General features: G+C 42.5%; 2 protein-coding genes across 5 annotated transcripts; one reads left to right on the top strand and one right to left on the bottom strand.

Moving 5' to 3' along the window:
* Window positions 1-5: 5 nt before the first annotated feature.
* Window positions 6-10,018, bottom strand: LOC101775616 (lon protease homolog, mitochondrial). Its single transcript, XM_004958710.3, has 20 exons — window positions 9,485-10,018; window positions 8,477-8,542; window positions 8,171-8,362; window positions 8,003-8,068; window positions 7,881-7,922; window positions 7,590-7,712; window positions 7,173-7,271; window positions 6,654-6,719; window positions 6,487-6,573; window positions 6,320-6,359; window positions 6,038-6,209; window positions 5,837-5,961; window positions 4,075-4,205; window positions 3,871-3,975; window positions 3,554-3,667; window positions 2,847-3,014; window positions 2,406-2,507; window positions 1,719-1,970; window positions 850-1,365; window positions 6-520 (listed from the first exon to the last, which is right to left on the bottom strand). The coding sequence occupies exons 1-20, from the start codon at window positions 9,794-9,796 to the stop codon at window positions 332-334; spliced, it is 2,967 nt and encodes a 988-aa protein (XP_004958767.1). The 5' UTR covers window positions 9,797-10,018; the 3' UTR covers window positions 6-331.
* A 2,868-nt stretch (window positions 10,019-12,886) lies between these two features.
* Window positions 12,887-18,911, top strand: LOC101775214 (probable glutamyl endopeptidase, chloroplastic). 4 transcript variants are annotated; one of them, XM_012844138.2, is made up of 15 exons: window positions 12,889-13,272; window positions 13,627-13,828; window positions 13,910-14,020; window positions 14,161-14,209; window positions 14,315-14,421; window positions 14,509-15,012; window positions 15,370-15,498; window positions 15,744-16,040; window positions 16,146-16,604; window positions 16,712-16,777; window positions 17,016-17,064; window positions 17,314-17,463; window positions 17,552-17,686; window positions 17,786-18,049; window positions 18,385-18,911. In XM_012844138.2, exons 1-15 carry the CDS (start codon window positions 13,071-13,073, stop codon window positions 18,448-18,450), a joined length of 2,790 nt encoding a protein of 929 aa, XP_012699592.1. In that variant the 5' UTR covers window positions 12,889-13,070; the 3' UTR covers window positions 18,451-18,911. The 4 variants fall into 4 exon arrangements, 3 of the variants coding, with proteins under 3 accessions (XP_012699592.1, XP_004958766.1, XP_022680201.1); XM_004958709.3 differs by having other exon boundaries at window positions 17,016-17,076; XR_002676486.1 differs by lacking the exon at window positions 18,385-18,911 and having other exon boundaries at window positions 12,887-13,272; window positions 17,016-17,076; window positions 17,556-17,686; window positions 17,786-17,800.
* The last annotated feature ends 3,826 nt before the right edge of the window (window positions 18,912-22,737 follow it).

The raw sequence follows: 22,737 nt of genomic DNA, 5'->3' as shown, positions 1-22,737 counted from the left end.
AGGAGGACCGAAACGACTAGTTTTACAATAGAGCCTAACTGTTACATACCACAAGAATGTCAAAACTCCCACACCAAAAAATAATAAATAAATAACAACTCTGCATCCCTGGTGCTTTTGTATAGCACAAGTGCGGTATATTGGTTTACACTGCTTTCTTTTCTTATTTGTAATGCCACTACAACCACCTAACCAAAATTTCTTAAATTGAATGTCTTATGGGGTGAAAAAAATTTGTCGTGATGTCAATTAACTCTACTCATCTCAGTTACAATGGGCCTGCCAACATCTTCGCTATTCAGCCCGTCCCCAGGCTCTTGAGCTTCATCTGCTAGCTTGTTTCTGTCCTGGCGTCACTCTGGAAAGCTAAATCATATATTTCACCGTATGTGTCAACAAAATGAACCTCGAGGCCTTCCTTCACATTAGAAGCAAGTTCATCAAAGTCCCTTTTATTAGCTGCTGGAAATATGAGTGTCTTGATCGCACTTCTCCTTGCAGCGATGGTCTTCTCTTTTACCTGATAGAGACAAACATGATGCACAAGATTTAGTATCCAGTGATCCTACTCATGAAATTGTATTAGTATCACCGTGGCGTTGAAGTGAATTGGTGTTAACATTGATAGGCTTAGCTTTCAGATGCTGTTTGCTAATCATCAAGCACCTTAAGATGTAAACATCACAACAATCATATGGATGTCACCTAGCATCTGAAAGCTAAGCCTATCAACAAGAACGACGGAAGATGAAATAAGGAAATCACTTCACATTTTTCTGTAAACAAGTGATATTTTCTTGCTTCATATACAAAAGGCAAGCTTGAGTAGGGAATACAGAGAAAACGCACCCCGCCGATTGGGAGGATTCTCCCAGTTAATGTTACTTCACCAGTCATTGCAAGGTCCTTCTTGACAGGCTTTCCCATGGCTAAGGACAGCATTGATGTTATCATGGTGCATCCAGCACTAGGGCCATCCTTAGGGGTGGCCCCTGCAGGAACATGCAAGTGCACTTTCGACTTTGCAAAAAATTGATTATCTGGCTCTTTCTCCAGTAATATAGCTCTGCCAACTGTTTGCGCAATCTGAGCACTCTCTTTCATGACATCTCCAAGCTGCCCCGTCAGCACAAGTGCACCTTTCCCTTCCCCTTCCTCCACTTTTGTTGTTTCAACGTACAAAGTAGAACCACCCATAGCAGTCCAAGCTAAACCCATGACCACTCCAACAGGAGTCTGTTCATATATACGCTCTGCCTGGAAAACAGGTTTCCCAACAAAATCACCAAGGTTTGATGAATCAACCACAACCTTCTCGATTGCCTTGTCTGCCCCATCTTCTTTTGCTCCATCTGTGTCCTTGCCCTACAGAATAAAGGGATCAGTAACTTTCTTACAAGGTGACATATAACATCGTAATATAATATTGTTTCACACTCTCCTGAGTCCAAAATAGATTATCATATAGTTAGTTAAGTGAGCTAGCAACCACATCCATGGTTTTCAGACCAACACGATGTATACAGACAGGAAAAAGTGTTGTTCAGTACCCTATGTGATTATATTTGACCTGTTTATAATACCCAGCTGCCATACACCAAGGGTAAAGATACCATATAGAGGACCCATTCGGCATACTAACAGGGAACAGGGCAGTACCAAGTTAAGTATCAATATTTTGTTTGAAAGAAACATAAAACTAAAGAACATAACACTACCTCGGATACACTGTCTTCTTTGGGTGCTTCAGTTGTATGCACTTCATGAAGTACTGCTTCAGTTGTATGCACTTCATGAAGTACTGCTTCTTTTGCCAAATTTGCTTCATTAGCTTCCACAGCAGAATCCTTCAAAATCTCATCTTTTGCTATGGCACCATCACCACTACTAGGTTCCTCATTTGCTGTGACAATGAGAGCCTCCTGGTCTGGCTCATTTGATACCCCTTGGCGAACAAGCTGCAGAGCTATCTGCAAACATAAAAAGTTTGTAAGGTATTTATGGTCAGAGTATGACCATATTGGCGAGCAAAGGATATGGGTGGAGGCATTGACTTGAACTAGCAGTAACCTTTCATACAGATGACTTGAGATTGCTTAAACACTACCAACAATCAGCCAACATATACCCTTTTTTTGTCAGAGGGACCAATTCCAGTGTGCCAAGGAATGCAGACAGAAAATAATGTTAAAATGCATCAAGAAGCAAGAAGATGTCACAACGCCATTTTAAATTTAGCATCGCTAGCAAATACTAATGCACAATAATAATAGGAAACACACAGGAACTGATACCAGATAATTCAAACAAGAAAGGATTGTAGCCCTACTTTCTTTTGTAGAGAAGTTAACCTTTCATTTCTTGAAGGTAAAAAAGTCAGATCAGTATGAAGTTATTTTGTGCACCTTACGGTAAATTTTCTCAATCTGCTTTTGAAGGTTCCGCACTCCAGCTTCGCGGCAGTAATTTTCAATAAGGGCAAGAAGAGCTGCATCTGTAACTTCAACCTGTACATGTTCGTGGCTGAACCGTTAAGTCAATATTGATAATAAAGTGGAACAAGAAACAAGAAGTTTATTGGGACACTTCACATACTGCTGATGAAACTATGCAAGTATATATTAGGTGGTGCAAGCATATGGATATTATACAAACATGAAGTTTACAACATGTTGGCATTTGTTTTTAATCGAATTTACAACAAATTTTCCCTTTTATGTTGTTTGTTTTTTTATTCATGGAAGCAATTCCAAGGTTCCTTTTAGAAACGAATGTCCTATGAAATTAATGATTCTCTCTCATGCATATTAAATGATATGACAATTATAAGAAGGTGTCCAAGATACCTGTTCAGGCTTAATGCCACAAGCCTCTCTTGTATTCTTCTCTAGATAGTCCCGAGCAATATGCATCTTCTCATCAGTTATATATCCAGCTATTGCAATGATCTCCATCCTATCCAGCAATGGATTTGGTATCATCTCTATAACGTTTGCTGTGCAAACGAACAGAACCTAATTTTCATAAACAAAGTTACAGAAGATGACAAGAATATTACAAACAGAAAGTAGCATGAAAGAAATAGTTGAGCACAACTGAACACACTCCAAAAACAGCAATAATAGAAGATTGGAAAGGCAGAGCATAGTGTGAAAACCATCTTAAGCTGAACCGAAGACCATCCTACTGTCAAAAATCTCATCATATAAAACAGAACATAATACTAAGAATATTGCACCATTGACATAGCACACTAAGACCACAACTTACTGTAGCACACTAGCACGTAGCACCATTGACGTGAATGATGTGATAGCACAATAACCAACAACGTATACCCAATGATTGCAGCAAGCGCCATGAGAATACAAGATTACGAGACGGTGATGGCAATTATCAATCTCTTACTATTAAGCTTTGGGTATGTACTTCAAAAGAAAAATATCACCTCAATTATTTTTAAAAAGCTAACATGGCGAAAAGGTTAAATTGTAAAGCCAACCACACACATACAGTCAAATAGGCAAAACTCTTGAGGGATCAAGGAACTAACCTTAGATAGGTCAATAGGGACATCGAGGTAGTGATCTAAGAAATTAACATTCTGCTCAGGGTCGAGAAGTTCCAACAATGCACTAGCTGGATCGCCAGAATGCCCCCTCCCAAGCTGACAGCCAGACAAGTACATTAGCATTCATGAAGCATGCACAGAGTTGTCACATTGGCTAATAAAATAACTGTTAAAGTGCGTCCTGTGTCAAAGTTCCATCACAGGCCATTATGCAAGTATAATGCATGCAAGCTGTTATTAGCAATTTAGCATTCAAGCAACATAAGACCAAATGGACCATAACCAGTAGTTAGGAGTACCTTGTCAATCTCATCTATCAAAACTAGAGGATTTGCTGTCCCAACTGATTTAAGACATTGCACCATCTTTCCTGGCATTGCACCAACATACGTGCGTCGATGACCCTAAGGTTGTTGACAAGTTACTTACACAACTCTGGGTTTGTAGTAGAAAATAAAACACATGCATCTGTACAAGACATATCAGGAATATTTGCTATGTACCTTGATTTCTGCCACGTCAGCCAAACCTCCAACAGAAAACCTGTAGAATTGACGGTTGAGTGCACGTGCAATTGAACGACCAATACTGGTTTTACCAACTCCAGGTGGCCCAGAAAGACATATGATCTTGCCTGTTGTAAAAGATAAATAGAATTATGGTTAGAAGAACTACAGATGGGCAGTGAGGAACCCAAGACATCAAATTTAGGGTGTGTTTGGTTGGTGGGACGAAGTGGGATGGAACGGGATGATCCCAGTTCGTCTCACGTTTGGTTCGGAGACACGAGGGATGAGTCCATCCCCAGAAGGGGATATTCCCTCCAGATGCGGGACACCCCCATCCTTCCAAAACAAGCGGACGGGGGCGTCCCACTTCGTCCCCAAAGGCGCCGTGGTTCTCCGTCTCAGCTGCTCGAGCGCGTGGGCGCTGGAGGAGGCTGGCCGGCGACGCCACGACGAGCAAGCGGCGGCACGGGCCAAGGGCGACAGGCAGGGGAAGGCGCTGCAGAGGCTGTCGGCGGTGGAGGCGGGGTAGAGGAGGTCAGCCTCGGGGCAGCAGGCCGCCGCCCGCGGAGCCATCTCAGGGGGCGGGACGGCCAGGGCCGCCGCAGGCAGAGCCATCCCGACGGGCGGCGCTGCCAGGACTGCCGCCGGCGGAGCCATCCCGGGGACGGCGTTGCCAGGCCCGCCTCCGACGGAGCCTGTCCTGGGGGGTGGGGCAGCCCTGCTTGGCGCGGCATGGCCGAGCTCGGCGAGCAGAGCAAGGCCTCGAGCTCAACAATGGCAGCCAACAGCTATGCGGTTGAGGAGATAAGGTTGGAAGGAGAAATTAATAAAGGGAAAAGGTGGATGACAGGTGGGGCTGAGGAAAATGTTTAGGGTCCACTGCTAACGGTGTTAAAATCCTCATCCATCCCTCACTCTCAATCTCTCCAACCAAACAAAAAATTGGGACGGACTCATCCCATTCAACCAAACACGAGATGGGATGATCCCATCCTAAAAAAACTGGGACGGGATAGTCCCGTCCCGCGTTATCTCCGAACCAAACACACCCTTAGAGACCATGGTGTGCTATATGATCTTGCCTGTTGGCGCTTCAAGAGTAAGTAGATTAAGAAGTATCCCTCTATTTGTTAGGCAAGTATCTTGATAAGTTAGGAAGTGGAGGATCATGCCAAGCCAAGCCTCCTCTATAAATCCCCTTCCCTCCTGCACCCTTTATGGTTCAGGTTAAGATAGAAGGGAAATCCATCCATCCCTCCCAGCCCTAGCCAGGGGCCACACCCTTCTAGAGTAAGTAGATTAAGGAGTATCCCAATAAATCTAAAGCCAAGTCAACACGTGGTTACTCCATCGCAAAACATAAGGGGTATTAGTTTTGTCCTAAGTCAAACTTCTCTAACTTTGACCAAGTTTATAGAAAATATGTATTGTGGATTCATTCTTCTATAAACTTAGTCAAAGGTAGACAAGCTTGACTTGGGACAAAACTAAAACACCTTACATTTTGGAATCGATGGAGCAATGCTCATGTGAATAGTACCGCAAGCCCCTGTGAATGCCGCAACCCTCTCTCTCCCCCTCCAACCAATCTAAGCACATAACAGTTATGCTGAATGAAACAGAATTGTGAAAACTCAATGCCATTTTTTCATTATGACACAGTTGAGGATGCATTAATGCAAGCAGAACAATACTTAAACTTCTTTACAAGCTCAATACAATAGAAAAATCAGGAAATGATCTGTATGTATCAAACCTTGTGAAGTCCCTCTTAACTTCCCAACTGCTATGAATTCCAGTATTCTCTCTTTCACATCACTCAAACCATAATGGTCTTCATCAAGAATTTTCTGAGCATGGTGGACATCGAAGTTTTCATCACTGCAACGGAAGGATAAACACTAATGAGGCACAAGCATACTACAGATTTCTCAAGGAAAGGTAGATAAATACAAACCTATAATTTCCCCATGGCAATACTGTCAGCCAGTCCAAATAATTACGAGTTACATTGAACTCACTAGAACTGGCTTCCAAAAGCTGAAGCTTGGTAAGCTCTTCTTCAATGACTTGAAGAACATGAGGAGGACACTTGTCCTTCTTTGATTCTATGCGTTCCCTAAATTTTGCTGCAACGCATAACCAATAAGTCAATTTGAATAGTCCGTGGCAATTGTGTAGCTATATGGCTGATAAAAGCATATCCAAAGCTCATAAGTATCATAGTTCAAAAACAAACCAGACAGTGCTGTTTTGTCATCAGTCTCCAAGCCCAGCTCCTGTATACATGACATACACAGTCAGGTATTATTGGTATCAGGCTTTTCTACAGCAGTATTAATTTGATCATCAACATTTAAGGAACATAGGTAGCCTGATAGGACCAGCAGAAAGTAATGAAAGTACCTTCTTGATCGCCTTAAGTTGCTCGTTCAATAAGTAACGCCGCTGATCTCCACTAATCTTTTCTTCAATTGCTTTTGCTATGGATTGCTGAAATGGAAGCATATTAAATACCAAGAAGATCGGACGGAACATGATAGCAAAGACTGGAAAATAAGAAAATGAATTACCTGCAACTTACTAATCTCCATTTCCTTTTTCACTAACTCAAGAGTCAACTTCAAACGCTTATATACCTGTTCCAGATGCGTAAAAGATGGCTCAGAGAACCCCCAAAAAATAAAAGATGGATGAAGCAGATAATAAACTCCAGCAGCAGATGAATAATTCAAAACTTTCGTTAGGAATGCATTCAGAACAGAATGCGATCTTCAAGACAATATAGATGACCGTTGTATTCCAAAATTCATTTTCTGCAATACTTCTCATGCTCTTTTGGTTGCTTTGGAACAAGAATCCTCTAGCCGAGGAATTAATAGTTATGACTGGCCACCGATGCTTAACAAACAAGCCAAGCAAGTAAGAGTGAACAAAACACAATACAATAATCTTCTGCTAAATTTTATGAAAATGTTAAACTGATAATTCCAAATTATGACAAGTAGATTTAGAAAGGCTGATGGCCCTAGATGGACAAAGCACACAAGGAAACATTTAAAAAGAGAGGAGTTTAAGCAAAATTTTCTTACATCTAATTCCTCAAGCACCTCCTGGCAAAGCAACTTGTTGGCACCAGAGATAGCAGCACCAAAGTCTGCTAACCTTGGGTAGTTAAAATCACCAATGTGCTGAAATAGAGCGATGGAGTTCAAAATTCCCAGTTGTTAATATGAAATCCAATGGCATCCAGAAAAATAGAAATGCATATCATCAAGGAAACTAAACAAACATATTGGTTATATGATCGGTCCAGAAAAATAGAAATGCATATCATCAATGTGGTTATATTATGCACACCCTGCCTAATACTGGATCATTTTACAGAACAAAAAACAAATCACCAATTGCAACAAGCTTGAAAAGTTATCTCATCTTGCAACAATTCCAACTTCAAGCAAATGATTAAAAAATCAAATGCGAAAGGAAAAAAAATTAAAAAGTCTGACCTGTGTGTAGGTTTGCACATGATCCTTCCAAAGGGAACTTGCCCTTAGAACTTCCCGTAAAGTTGATATAACTTCGAATGAAGTAGCTTTTATAACATCGTCATCCTTGTTATAGGGATTTTCCTGCAAAGCGCAACTTAAATAAGACATTGCAAAGTATATTCCAAAGAAAAACATAGAAATCCTACACTGGGTTCATGGTGAAATCATGTTTAAACAGAAGATGATAATTTACTGATAGCATATGTATGAAATACAGAAGCAAGCATGAGCAAAGATGAATGGAACTACCTTTAGATGGTCAACTTTAACTGTTAGTGGATCCTCTTCGACCTGCAATTTTTCGCATATTGATGAAACAAATGAACTTATACCCACAGGAGTTGAATGGCATGCAATCTGAAGTATCTTACCATCTCAGTTATCCGTAATCGCCGGTGACCAAGTAGCACTACCTGATCCCCCTGAATGCTTGTAATCTACAGAAATAAAATAAGTAAATAACGGAAACTAATTACACAGAACACTTTACAAGACGGGGGAAACACAATTCTTCGATATTTTGAAAATATTCAATTTACCTGAGCAAGCGTCCCAACTTCGTGAAGACGCTTAAGCAAGTCTTTCCCTTTCAGATCATCAATGCTTTTCTCTGAATCTGAACCAGTCACAATATTAGGGTCAGTACCTTCTTCATCTTTCACAAGAAAGGCACCAGCATACGAAGCTGATCTTTTGCGATTTTCTATTAAGGCTTGCAACAGCTTTTGGTCCTGGGGTATTTTCAAAGAAGAGGAAACAGCACATCATTTTGCAGGGAAACGATGAAGTCATGCATTAAGAAAGTTATGAAACTCGTTTCACAAACTCCAGATAGAGCAACATACCTTTACATAGACCGGCATGTAAAATCCAGGAAAGAGTGGTCGATGTGGAAGAGGTAATGCTACAACCTATTTGAACAAGTGAGCATGACAGTGACAGAAGGTCATGACTGGCAGAATCAAATCATAAGATATAAACACACATCAACAGTCCACTTAACAGATTTTTGTGCTACCACTTTGAAGTTCGATATCGAGAAGAATATATTCACAATTCGCTTCAACAGATAAACAACAGTGGTTTCTAGGATATAAGAGGTCTAAAGGGGGGGCAACACAGCATATCCATTTGGTGGAAGAGAGCAAGGCCCTTTAATGCTTTAAGAATGACCCTACTGAACCCATATTTCATAAAATGATGGCATTTACTCAGCTTCAGCCACACTAAAGATGAAGTTAAAATGTATAATAAACCTCTGATACTATAACAAAAAATAATAATCAGTCCCAACATGTTTAATTTGCATCCTAAAAAATGCAAGCCATTTTAGCTACTTGGGTTTCTCACACGATATATGATTTTCCTCCCAAATTGGAGGTGTTCTACGCAATTCTCATCATAACTTCATTAATACAGTTCATGTAATTGTGCAAGCGAAACCTTTGCAATCCTCTCTGTCACACCAGCAGACTCAATAAAAGCCCTCAATACTGGCTGTCTATATAATGATCTCTCTGCACAGCTCTGCCGAACTAGAAAAATATATGAAACAGACTAAGCCTGTTTGGTTCAGACCAAAGGAGGTCTGGTATTTATCCCGGTGCATTCAAGCTGTATTGTAAATTTTAGCACAAACTTGCAATCCAAAGTTATTCCATTGCTCAGATTGAGCAACGGCTCTGCTATCAAATGCAGCACACTACTGAAGCACTGAGTTAGTGGTTCATTTGCGTCCGAATCAATCTGGCGCTCAACCCAAGATACAGAATCTAATTGCACATTTCCAGGCGAATGGCTGCTGCAAAAGCAACTAAGCAAGTGACTCTGACCCAGACGGACAGAGCGCGTACCGAGAGGCAGTCCTCGATCTTGGGGTTGGTGGGCACGATGGCGGAGGACGCCTTGCCGTCCGCCTCCCCCTCCGCAACGGTCGCATCCTCGGCCTTCGCCTCCGCCTCGGCCGCCGCCGCCTCAGAGTCGCTCGCGGAGGAGTTGGAGCAGAACCGCGCCCTCCTCCCCAACAACACCGAGCCACGGCCGCCCCTCAGCGTCCCCAGGACCCTGAGCAGCGGGGACCTGAGGTCCTCCGCCGCCGCCACGGCCGGTGCGGCGGCGAACCGCGCCGGGAAGACGGCGGCTGCCGCCGCCGCCGCGCGCAGCATGGGAGATGCGGGAGGTTTTGCGGCGTGATTCTAGGGTTTCCGACGGGGCAGTAGAGAGAAGTCGCGGCCTTTCCACTACGGTCCGGTGTTTTGGTTTGGGGAGGAAGAAAGGGAGGAGGGCGAGCCGGCGGCGAGGGAACGAAGCTACCGAACCCTTCTAAAACCCTCGAATTTAGGGCTCGTTTGGCGCCGCCGGCTCCGGCTCCGGCTCCTGTGCGTGGCAGGGTGAGCCAGACTAGGTCGGAGCTCCACCAAAGTGGTTGTTAATCACGTTCTTACTGAAGGAATAAAAAAAATAGGCATTAAATTTTACCAATAATGATATGAATAATAGAAAAGCATTTGAAAAATACGGTTGAGCCAATCATTTTCTTGAAAAGGAAAATAAGTGGATTTTTTATGATGACCCTCTAAATTATTATAATCAATTGTATTTGTGCGAGTTTAATATTATTTTAACCACAAATAATATAATGATTTAGATGAGCTAATTATTAATTTGTGTACAATTACATGGAACAAAAATATTTATAAAGGTCCACTAACTGCTATCTTTTTTCTAAAAAGTATGATTATGATTGGGTGCTTGGCGTAGAATAAGTGGAGCGTACTAGAAATCATAGAACAACTCCAACTCTCCTCCTATTTTTGGACTCCCATTTCACCCAAACGAGAGTCTCTCGTTAAATTTCTCAATCCTATTTAACAATGAACTCCAACAAACTCTTCATATTTATATCTTTATGTTTATCACCGGCAGCACTACTGGATCAAATGGTAGTGGTGACCATCAAAATGGAATTGCATGGAGGTAAATTAGTGGGGGACTAATCATTTTTTGGGATGTGTGGTTTTGGTGGCTAATTTTGACGATTGGCAGCGGTATCTTGTTGTATTCGATTCACACATCAATGCACTGCAGAGCTGTGCGCGTGGCGTGCAGAGCACAAGCTTGTTGCTTGGAGCACCGCAGGGCCTAGCGATGACGTGTGGTACCAGCAATGGCGCGCATGGCTAGGGCTGCAAAGCATCGAACCTCGCGGTGGTGCTCTGTCTACAGTTGCGGATCAGGAGAGGGGAAGTCTGCGGCGGCGCGGGAAGCTTAATGATTGCGCCTCCCTCTCGGATGAGAAGTCGGAGCAGAAACTCCTACATATGGAAGAAGGTCGAGGACACTGGATGAGAGGTTTCAAAGTTAGGAAGCGGATGAGAGCTCGGTTGGAGTAATTTTTTGCGTTTCTCTCCAGGAGGTGGGACGACGGGTGTTAGAATTGTTCTTAGCTTCTCTGGTACATCATTCATCTCTACATCCAACCTCGTCTTCGCTATCATTTCGGGTAGATGTAAATATTTTTCGAAAAGTTATCACTATATAAACATACTCTTTTCATAGTGCTTCGTTAGAAGAGGAGAGGAATAAAACCATAGTACTATCGGGATGAAGATCTGATGAAGAGGATTACCCGTCTAGGAAAACTAGATCCGTTAAAGAAGATAGAGCTTGATCATAATTCATACCAGCATTGTCTACTCCAGCTTGTCATTTTTATTTGAAAAAATTGGTCGACTTCTATAAAATATTATTGAAAGACATTCACTCCGTAAAATACCGTAAAATTATTTGAAAAAATTGGTCGATTTCTATAACATATCATTGAAAGATATTGATACCGTAAAATACCACTGAAAGGTACAGACCTCAACTGAAAATACCAATTTGAGAGGTGCAGACCTCAACTGAAAATCGAATCTGTTAGACAAAAATGCCCCTCCATCTTCCCCAGAACACCTCATCGGCCATGGCAGCGCCGAGCTGGATCGGGCTCCGGCCGCCGCGCGCAGCCCTCCTACTCCTCCTGCTCCTCGCCCTCAACCTCACTTTCTCCCTCGCCGCCAACTTCGAGGGCTTCGACTCCGACGACCTCCCCTCCACGGCTGGCGGCGTCGATGCTTACGATGACGAGGAGGGGCTCGACGGCGTCGACCTCTCGCCCCCTCCGCCCATCTCCCTCTCCACCTCCTCGCCTTCCCCTCCCGTCACGATGACTTCGGCGCCGAACCCTAACCCCGCCGCGCCCACGCCCTCGAACCCCACCCTGGCGCTCGATCTCTGGGACGAGGACGAGTTCGAGGGCATCCCCGTGCCGGAGGCGATCTCCTCCGACGACTCCGCCGCGCCGGCCGAGGCCGCCCCATCAGATCCCTCCGTGGAGGCGGCGGCCGAGGCGGCGCCAGCCCCGAAGAGGACGCCGGCGGAGCTCCTGCGTGCCTTCTCCGTCGAGATCGCCTGCGTTAGCTTCCTGATCTGCTTCGTGCTCAACTACTTCACGGGGAAGAACGAGAACATCGTGCTGGCCTGGGCCACCAAGTTCGCCACCAAGGACTCCATCTTCGCAGCTGGGAGGGGCGGCGTCGCAGTGCTGGGAGGGTCGGCGCCGCCGGTCGGAGAGAAGGGGAGGGCGACGCCGCGACGGGATTGTGCGAGGGGAGGGCAACGAGTCACGTCTGTGTGGATATCGGATAGGATAGCGCCTGGTACTGGATTTTCTTTTGCTCCTCAAGCCAAGGGTAGAAATGTCATTCCACGTTCGTATTATGTGCTGAAAAGTGTCAAAAATAAGTTTTTGTTGGAAAAATGTGACGGAGTGCAAGGTTCAGTTAACATTTGCATCTTTTAGGGCCGTTTGGATACAAGTACGGAGGATCACCTTGGATGTTCGAATGCTAATTAGGAAGATTAAATATGAGCTAATTATAAAACTAACTGCAGAATGTTTACTAATTCGCGAGACAAATCTATTAAGCCTAATTAATCCATAATTAGCAAATGGTTACTGTAGCAACATATTGTCAAATCATGAACTAATTAGATGAACTAATTAGACTTAATAGATTCATCTTGTGAATTAGACTCCATCTGTGCAATTAGTTTTGTAATTAGATTATATTTAATACTCCTAATTAGTATCAAACATGTATCGACAGGTACGTACAAACCATCTCTTAATGGTATTTTACGAGGTTGATGTCTCGTTATTCTACGGAAGTCGCGATCTTCGCCGATATTATCCGTAAGGAAGAACAAAAACACTGAACACGATCCAAAGGCTACCAGTGTTTCCCAAGCTCTCCTCAAAGACTTGTCCATTCCACAGACCACAGGGACAGCAGAGGCCGCCGGAGGGAGGTAAAACAATCGCGCGCGCCGGCGGACTCGTTCATCCCCGTGGCCGCCAGAGGAGAGAAGGGGACAGTTCGAAAAATCGCTTATTCCATGCTGCTTCCGAGATTTGACCAGCGCATGTGCTTCTCCCGCGCCAATTTCATCGCCGGACCATCTTACTCGGCTCCATTCCGTACCCATACGCCTCTGCGCCTTTTGCCTCGTCGGAGGATTGCCAGGCGCATCGGCCTCGCGACGGCAGAGTTCGCCGCCGGTTCCTTCTCGGGCCCTGCTCTGGAGGAAGACGATGGAGGTGGGTCTCTGCCTGTTGTTGAAAAAACCCGAGCTTTAATTGATCATTATCATGCCTTGGTTGAGAAAGAACTGTAAATTTTGCCGATGTATAATCTGGTAGATATTGGGGATTTTGTTGATTCGCATGCTGAAAGGGCCCCTTACCTCTGTTCGTATGGGTACTGTTCAGTTGAACGTTTCCTTCACTGGTTTCGAGTGGATTAACAGTGCTGGCCTGCTTGGATTCTGGCTAATCGGAAGTAGGCGAACTTGTCAAAGTTCTGTCCGTGGCTCATCCGTTCAAAGTCACGTTGGTTCTAAGGTATAATCTGCAGAACTAATTTCTAGTTTTAACACGATGTGCTGTCCACAGATCTCGGATATCGTCTCCCTCCAAAGGAAATCCAAGAGATTGTTGATGTGCCACCGACTCCCAGTTATTATATCTCCCCTCGCCGAGATAGGATCATGTTTCTAAAACGTAGAGCTATGCCTCCATTGTCAGACCTTGCTAAACCTGATAAAATACTTGCTGGTATACGGATTGATCCAAGTTCTAACACAAGGAGTCGAATGTAAGTGGTGGAAATTATAGGATTTTGTGAGAATATGTGCTAATAACTTTGCTTCAGTTAATTTGCACCTGTCTTTTGTAGGTCCTTTTATACTGGGATCAGTATCCATTTGCTGATGGATGATGGAACTTTGGGTCCAGAGAAAGCGGTTAACGGATACAATGATAATGCAAAGATTAATTTTGTAGGATGGTAACTTTCCCATCATAATTCAAAGATTCGTTATTTTAGTATGCAAAAGAGTTACAGCATGCTGTTTTTTATTCCCTAATCATGTTCTCTGTTCCTAGATCAAATAAAATTGTGACTTCTTCTATAATTCTGAATTTCAGGTCACCAGATGGTCAGCACGTGGCATTCACTGTGCGCTATGAAGATGAGGTGATAAGTTGATGCTTTAGAGTATGATGAAACAAGAGCACTTTTTGAGTGGTTACGTGGTTGATGATTCTATTGTCTACTTGATGGCTTGATGCATCTGAGTAGGTGGACAATGGCAGCAATTTAGCATTGTGGATTGCTGATGCAGAATCTGGAAAAGCTAGACCTCTTTTCAAATCAGCAGACATCATGTTAAATGCTGTTTTCGAGCTGTGAGTACCAATAACTTTCCAGACGGTCTGTTTTTTCTGTTCTTTTTTTCGCCCATAAATCCCCGTTCTTATTCTGATACTTTTCAGATATGTATGGGTGAACGAATCGTCTTTGTTGGTTTGCACTATTCCTTCATCACGTGGAGATCCACCTACGAAGCCGTTGGTTCCTTTTGGTCCAAGGATCCGGTCTAATGAGCAGAGAAACATCATTCAGATGAGATCCACAAAAGAAATGCTGAAAGATCTGCATGAAGAAGAATTGTTTGATTACTATGCAACCTCTCAGATAGTATTGGTTACCTTAGATGGGACAGTGAAAATGATTGCCCTTCCTGCTATATACATTTCTCTTGATCCTTCACCAGATGGGAAATATTTGATCCTTACTTCTGTGCACCGACCTTATTCTTCTATAGTTTCATATAAAAGGTTCCCCAAAAAGGTTGAGCTGTGGACAGTTGAAGGTAGATTTGTCCGTGAAGTTTGTGATTTGCCCCTTGCGGAAGATATTCCTGTTGCAGCTAATAGTGTCCGTAAGGGAAAGCGTTTAATCAGGTGGAGGCCTGATATGCCTTCAACATTATTTTGGTAAGCTTAATATTTCAATTGATGATGCAGCTTTACTGCAGTAGATTGCTTCTATCTTAAATTCTGGCAAGCCAAACTAACCAAACTCGGCTTTGTGGTATTTATAGCACAAATCTATTTTACTTTGTTGCATTTGGAGTTATCTTCCAAATCCTTATACCTTAATGGTGATTGTGTGAAGGTGAACCATGAGTTTTTCCACTCTTTATATATAACAGAATCAGCGTCTTACGAATGTGACCATATATTTTTGACCTATTATAATACTATCGACAGTACCTAATCAATCATGTACATAATTAATTGTTTCTGGGTACCATCATTATTTTCTGAAATCAACATATCGTATTTTGGAAGGGTGGAGGCACAAGATGGAGGAGACGCAAACATTGAAGTATCGCCACGTGATATAGTTTACATGGAACATGCCGAACCTTTGGATGGTGAAAAGCCTCAAGTCTTGCTTAAACTTGACCTTCGATGCAGGTACCAAATTACTGGGGGGCTAACCCTTCCTCTACGCAGTGATGCTCACATGCAACATGGATTTAGCTCGGCCTATATGCTCTTGCAGAAAATTTGAATTTTACCATGAAATATTTAGGCTGTGAAATATGAAGAATTTAGCCTAGTTGATTAGGTTCCTGTCCTAAAAAATAACATACATATACTTTATTGACTTGCTCATGCCCTTGCTGCTACAACCATCGTTTTGGTTGTCAAATCTACAGAAAGACCTACTGGTGCTATGGATCGTTTGCGCTGGTCTATGAATATTGGTACAAGACACGAATAACAAGAACATGGGTTATATCACCTGACCTCAAAAATCATAGACGTCGGTTATTATTTGAAAGGTCTTCAGAAGACGCCTACTCAAATCCAGGATCTCCAGTGATGTGCAGAACTCCGGCAGGTACTACTGTCATTGCAAGAATTAAGAGAAACTGTGAAGGAAGCTACATCTTACTGAAGGGAAGGGGTGCCACACCAAAAGGAAGCACCCCATTTCTTGATCTTTTCGATGTGTATGTTTTTCTCCATCAAGCATTGAAGTTGCACATCTCATGTCCAATTTTCTATTCCTTTGAAGTCGATTAACATAACATGGGGCGGTACTTATTTCCTTACAGAAATACTGGAGAAAAGGAGCGGATATGGGAAAGTGACAAAGAAAAATACTATGAATCTATCCTTGCACTTATATCATACCATCCTAAATGTGAAGTGCAGCTTGATCAACTAAAGTTACTTGTGTCTAAAGAGTCAAGAAGAGAAATCACCCAGTATTATATCAAGATTTGGCCAAACAAGAAGCAAGTCCAGATTACAAATTACCCACATCCATATCCTCAACTGGCACTGTTGCAGAAAGAAATAATCAGATACCAGCGGAAGGATGGTGTTAAACTTACTGCTACATTGTATCTGCCTCCAGGCTATAGTCCGTCAGAAGATGGGCCTCTCCCATGTCTCATTTGGTCTTATCCTGGAGAATTTAAAAGCAAAGAGGCGGCCGGGCAAGTCCGTCGATCACCAAACAAATTTGCACGCATTAGCAACAACTTTCCTCTTCTTTGGTTAGCTAGAGGGTACAATATGCCTTGCTTGATGTTATTGAGTTATTTATACTTTTGTTTTGCTTTGCAATATGTTGAATTCGTTTATCTGATAAGCTTATATTTGGTGCATCCTACAGGTTTGCTATTCTTGCTGACCCAACAATCCCTATCATTGGTGAAGGAAACCAAGAGGGAAATGATAGGTAGTGTTATGCTTGTTAATATAGAAGATAACAATATGATTATACTGCTCTGTTATTTGGACATCTGGAGCTTCATTTTTTGCAAAATGAGTTAATTGTCAAATACTCATTAATCACATGCTCATCCTGTTGAAACTTATCTTTGTTTATTTTTTCCCTAGCAAAGCATTAAAGTACTAGACATAATGCTATTGCATCCTACTTTGATCGAGTTGTGAAACTTCATTGTTTTTTCTAGGTACATAGAGCAACTAGTTGCTAGTGCGGAAGCAGCAGTAAATGAAATTGTAAGAAGAGGGGTAATATTTTTTTTCCTGCTTTTATATTTATGCAAACATTTCTGACTCACACATACTTATTGCGCTTATCTGGTTCCACTTGTTTTCCTACCATGCTTGATATTTATTTCAGTCCCCTCCTTTTAGAGTCTTTTGGAAGTAATTAGCATGCGAATATGAAGTTGTGGTCCATTGTAAAAAGTATTATGCTTCATGCTGCTTATGGAGACTTCTAAGCATATAAACTATCTTCTTCAGGTTGCTCATCCTGACAAAATCGCCGTGGGTGGTCATTCATATGGTGCGTTTATGACTGCTAACCTCTTAGCACACGCCCCTCATCTGTTTTGCTGTGGAATTGCTCGCTCTGGAGCTTACAACAGGACACTGACTCCATTTGGCTTTCAGGTGCCTGACCTAACTGCATAATGCATCCTTTATCTAAGCTGAACAAGTTTATGTTGCCTTTTGATTTGTCTATGTTTTTTTATTGAAGAAAGAGATGAGGACGCTATGGGAGGCTACCGATACCTATATTAAGATGAGTCCCTTCATGTCAGCTAACAAAATCAAGAAACCAATTCTACTGATTCACGGAGAAGATGACAGCAAAGTAACTACAGCAATGCAGGTAGCAACAGTAGCTTCTGGGGTATTAGTACTGAACGTTTTGTTTTTCCTCCAGCTTCAGTTGCTATTCTGGAACTAAAGTCTTTGCATAATTCTGTAGTCAAGCCAATTTTATGATGCCTTGAAAGGTCATGGGGTGCCATGCCGTTTGGTGATTCTCCCATTTGAGCGGCACCAGTATGCTGCGAGGGAGAGCATTATGCATATAATCTGGGAGACTGATAGGTGGCTGCAGAAGTACTGTGCAACTAATCCTGGGAACATCAAGGATATGGAAACGAATGTTGACACATCACAATCACCTAATGATGCTGTACTGGATCATGAAGCTTTGACCTTAAACTTCACTAAGATATCTAGTTTGGTAAGTATTTTTATGTCATGAGGTTGCCTTTTTATTTATTATAAAAATTATCTGTCCTTTGTGTGACTTTAAGTGTGCAAGTAATTCCTGGATGGGTTATTACTTCTTCGATTTGAGTTTGGAGTAACAACAGTGTAAAATCCAAATACTGGTGGGACCAGAAAATGATATGTTGTGCAAAGTACGTATTTGTGCTTTGGGACATGCTATTCTTTGTCTGGGTGTTCTGAGCTATTGAGTTTTAGACTGAAATACATCATACCGAAATGCTTCCCTTTGTACATTTTGATGTCCTTATAGTTGAGTGAGGAATCTGATGTCAAGTTATTTTGCAGATCAAGTTGATACGGTTGGCCTTTGCTCAAATTGTTTTTAGGAAGTCAAAAAACAATATGCAATGATATTGATTGGTTCCTATGCACAGAACAAAATAATCCTTTGGGTATTGCTTTCGTGAGTGCCGAGATCAGTGCTTAACCCAACCAGAAGAGTATTGCTTCACTCGTTGCTCTTGGGTTTTCATTCTGTTCTTGTAACAAGAAGCTCTAAGCCCCAGTAGTCATACTTGTATAGACTGTTAAATATCATTGATATACATCTCTGTAGCAGTGTAGCTGATAGCTTGGGAGTTCCCTTCTGGTTAGACTAGGGCTATACAAAGTAAGCCCATTTGCATCTCTGCAGCAGTGTCATGCGATGCTGATGTTGACATAAAGCTACAAGGCCAATAATACGTGTTTACTGGTAAAAATGCTTTTACATGTAGCTGTCAAATGTTGTATCAGAATGATTTCCTATATTAAGCAGAACCATGTGAAAACTGCGAAAGGGAAAGAGTTTCGGTAAATATTTTATTTTACCTGATGACGCCTGCAGAACAATATAATATCCTCTACCACCAGGATCGTCTTGTTTGGTTGCTCCAGCTGGACTGGACTTGGATGCCTAGCTCCCTGTCCGTTTTCACACGCGCGTTTGGATTAGCTTGCTTTGCTAGGTAGTTTGCAGAGTCTTTCTTGATCGCGCCACGTAAAGAAGCCGAAGAAATAAACTTTAGCACGATGTGAACCGTTCTAAAAAGCTATTGTGCTGCTTTGACCTTTCATCGATTTCATTGGCATCCTGTTTGTACTGTTGAGCTGAGAGAAACTTGGAAGCACTGTCGTCTGCTTTGTATTTTGACCAACAATGGGGCAATAGAATGACTGGTGGCGGATGCATGGGAGGACTTTGTTTCCCTCAAGCCATTTTCTCTTGGACAACAATTGTTGTGATACCTTGTGTGTGCGCGCGCGCCACTGTTTGGTTACAAGACAAGGCATGTACAGAGAGTTGTGGTCCCTATCATCTACAAATAGTTCCAACAACTGTTATGTCATGTGACCTTGTTTGGAAATTAGGTGATGCCTGCTGCCAGAGTAGTGCATGTCCCTCGATTTTTTGGGTGTGAATGTGGTGCCCTCAATGCTCGAATCAGTTTCGATAGTATCGTGCTGTTATCCTATGCACTAGGATATGATCCGGGATAGCAACAGCAAGCAGTAGCAGCACATACATCATCTTGCCAAGGCAAATCCTAGCTAAATCCTAACATTTCGTCAGTGGGAAATGAAATGGCAAAAAAAAAATTTTATGGGAACGTCATATAAAGAAAAACAGAGGGAGTATGATCTAGGCCGGGTCGGGTAAATTAAAAAAGAGATGGACGGGAGAAGTTGCCGAAAACAATCGCAAGCACCACACCCAGTGGCACATTATATTTGGACAGGAATTGGTTTGCTCGCGCACTATTATTACAGGCCTGGTAGCAGTAGAAATGCAGGTCGTTTTCGAGGAATACAATAATGGAACCGATTCGATTGGAGCGCGCATGAACTCCCATCGAAGCAAATTAAAAATTGTGTGATCCTAGCAGCTACCTAGAAGACTCGTGCCCGCCACAAGCCCTGCGCATTTTTTTCCACACACGCAACGCCCATGTCCTTGTCGCAACTTTGGCGAGTGGAGATCCATTCCTATCGATCAGGATATCTATAGCTGAGAAAACAGTAGCTAGCGACCGTACCCCGGGCCATAATAATTCAATTCAATTCAATGCGCGACCTCGATTCTCTTATCTTCGATCCTTTTACATCATATTCTTATACTTCTTCGACCTCTGCGACCGCACACGGCCAAATTTTTACATAATTTCTAACTTTTCAAGCTGAACACAAAAATATCTAAGGCGACCACTTCCAACACCTTACTTGCAACATGAATCAGAATCGTAGCCAATTCAATACGCTCTCTGAAAACAGCCAGCATCTACGTACCATATGTCCATGCGATGCGATGGATAGATCATAGATGAGATGCTACCATATATATATACCAAGCAAAAGACGATGGAATGTGAGCTTTTAACAGTCAATGTATATCGATATCGCCTCGCCCGCCGAAAGTTGGATCAACTGGCTGGTGTACATCATTCTCTTCAGAGCGGAGCGGAAGGAATAGTTTCATTCCCATCTTTTCGTCCAAAAGTTCCATTTGAGATGCTGCCGGTCAGCTAGCTTTGCGTGCAGTACGTTGGTTGAAACTTTTTCGATCTTTGGTTGTGCAGCAAGGTAGCGGCTGCAAGGAAAATGACTCGCGCTAGCTGTCCTCCCACGTACTACACCACCTCTGCGTATGCTTGAGCTCTTTTGTTGGCTTCCGATGATTTCCAAGGGCCAACGTTGCCGCTTCGGTGCCCCCTACTGCTGCCTCACTACAGTGACAACCAAAACGAGAGGAGGACGAGCAGCAGCTGGTGCGTTGAATTACAAGAGAGATCGATATGATCCAGGAAACGCATGCATGCAGTAGTATAGCTGGATCCATCATGCTGCAAAAATCGATCCAGAAAGCGCCAGACCGGTTTCGCGTCGAGTCGTCGCATTTTTGTGTGCTCCCATTTCCTGATCCGAATTTCCTGTTTGTGATGTGGAATCGTACCTGTTGGTTAATTATTCATCAGACAAGAGCAGTAGTTGCCGGTGTGCCTTCACTGGCACTGTGTACTCGTCTGAAACCGAGACGTTTCGATCGTTATGCTGCTGTCGCTCACTAGCTCTATCTTTTTTGGGATGGTCCCTAGTCTTTCGGCGCTTGCTGAAATTTGGATACTATACTATATATGGCATCCTCCATTTGTGCTTGACTTAATTTATTATTAGAATGAGAAGAAGAAAATTTAATTTGTCAATGCTAAATTAAAACTGCATCGGGTCAACATGCTGCAATATGCCAATCACCAAGGTTGATTCAACCTCTGGTCACTGTGGATGTAGACCACCACCCCATCGATGATCATGGTCCTTTTTAGCATGACCACATTGCAGCCCTTTCAGGTGGCAGGTGTGTCACCATATATTCAGGGCTAGCTTCATCCAACCATAAAAGGTTGCAGATCAGATATGCGTATTCCCTGAAGAAAAAGAGGGAGAGAACATTAATCTTCTAATGAGAAAAGTCAACCATCCAGTAATCTTAATTCTCAAGTAAAAGAGATTGCAGTTTGCATGTTGGTAATCACTAGAACACAGTATGTAGTAACTAGAACAGCTGAGATCACTCTTCTCCAAGTGTGTGCAGTAAAAGAGGTTGCAGTTTGCTGTGACTGTGAGGATTACCTGTGACTGAGAGGAATCCAGACCACTTTACTAGCTAGCTCGCAGTCTTGTCGGTAACAGGAGATTATATATAAATGTCATCGTAATCAAGTAGTGATATTGCCATCGTGTGTAATCCTCAACACCGGAGCACCAGTGCTGTTTGATATTCTGCACTTACCCACCAACAGAATAATGCACCAATTATTTTATGCATTAGGCATATACTGATACTGAATACTGGTACATAGGTGATGTTCCTTTTCCTTGTAAAAATAAGTTTTTGCGAATAAAAAATATAAATTGAGAGAACCCTTTTATTGACAAAAAAAATTCAACCGCTCTAGCATTTTTTTTACTATTGCCATTACAGCATTACCTGAGTTCACAAAAAGAAACTGGAATAGTTGGACTTGTACACAGTATACGTGGCATTGTATATATTAAAAAACTGTAGATGTAACATGCATGGTACCACCAACCCTAGCTAAGGTATAGCCTGCTGCAGGTAGATCTATCCGATCGACCAAATGACGACACCGTGAACTCATAAGGTGAAGGCGGCTCCCTCGCATCATTGTTCTGCCCAACAAAGTTGCTATAGCCTTTAGATGCTTTCTTTAGGCACATGCTCATGACAATTTAGTATATGAATGCAGCGGTCGTAGTAATAGCCACTGACAATGCGGACCTATTCTCGCTAGATCCACGTACTAGCTGTTGTAAATGGGTATCCATAAATAGTACCATGAGTAACTTAAATAGTCCTACGAGATTCGCATATCTATATCTTGTTGTATTTTAATCGTATAGAATGTGAAATAAACGGTTGTATTCACCGCCCCTTACGCGGATCCAGCTAGGTTACGTGACCCAAGATACAACTGGCATAGATAGACAACTGATGAAAGTCACATAAGATCTGTCCGTACACCTGTATCTATATCTTGTGGTATATTAACTATTGATAATACACTGTTCTCCTTTGGAGTTATTCGATAGCATCAGTCATGTAAATTGGTAGTTTCCCACAGATATATCAAAGTTGTGCCA

Source organism: Setaria italica, chromosome II, assembly GCF_000263155.2.
Source record: "Setaria italica strain Yugu1 chromosome II, Setaria_italica_v2.0, whole genome shotgun sequence".
NCBI classification, from domain to species: Eukaryota; Viridiplantae; Streptophyta; class Magnoliopsida; order Poales; family Poaceae; genus Setaria; species Setaria italica.
This window is presented reverse-complemented; position numbering and strand designations above follow the sequence as displayed.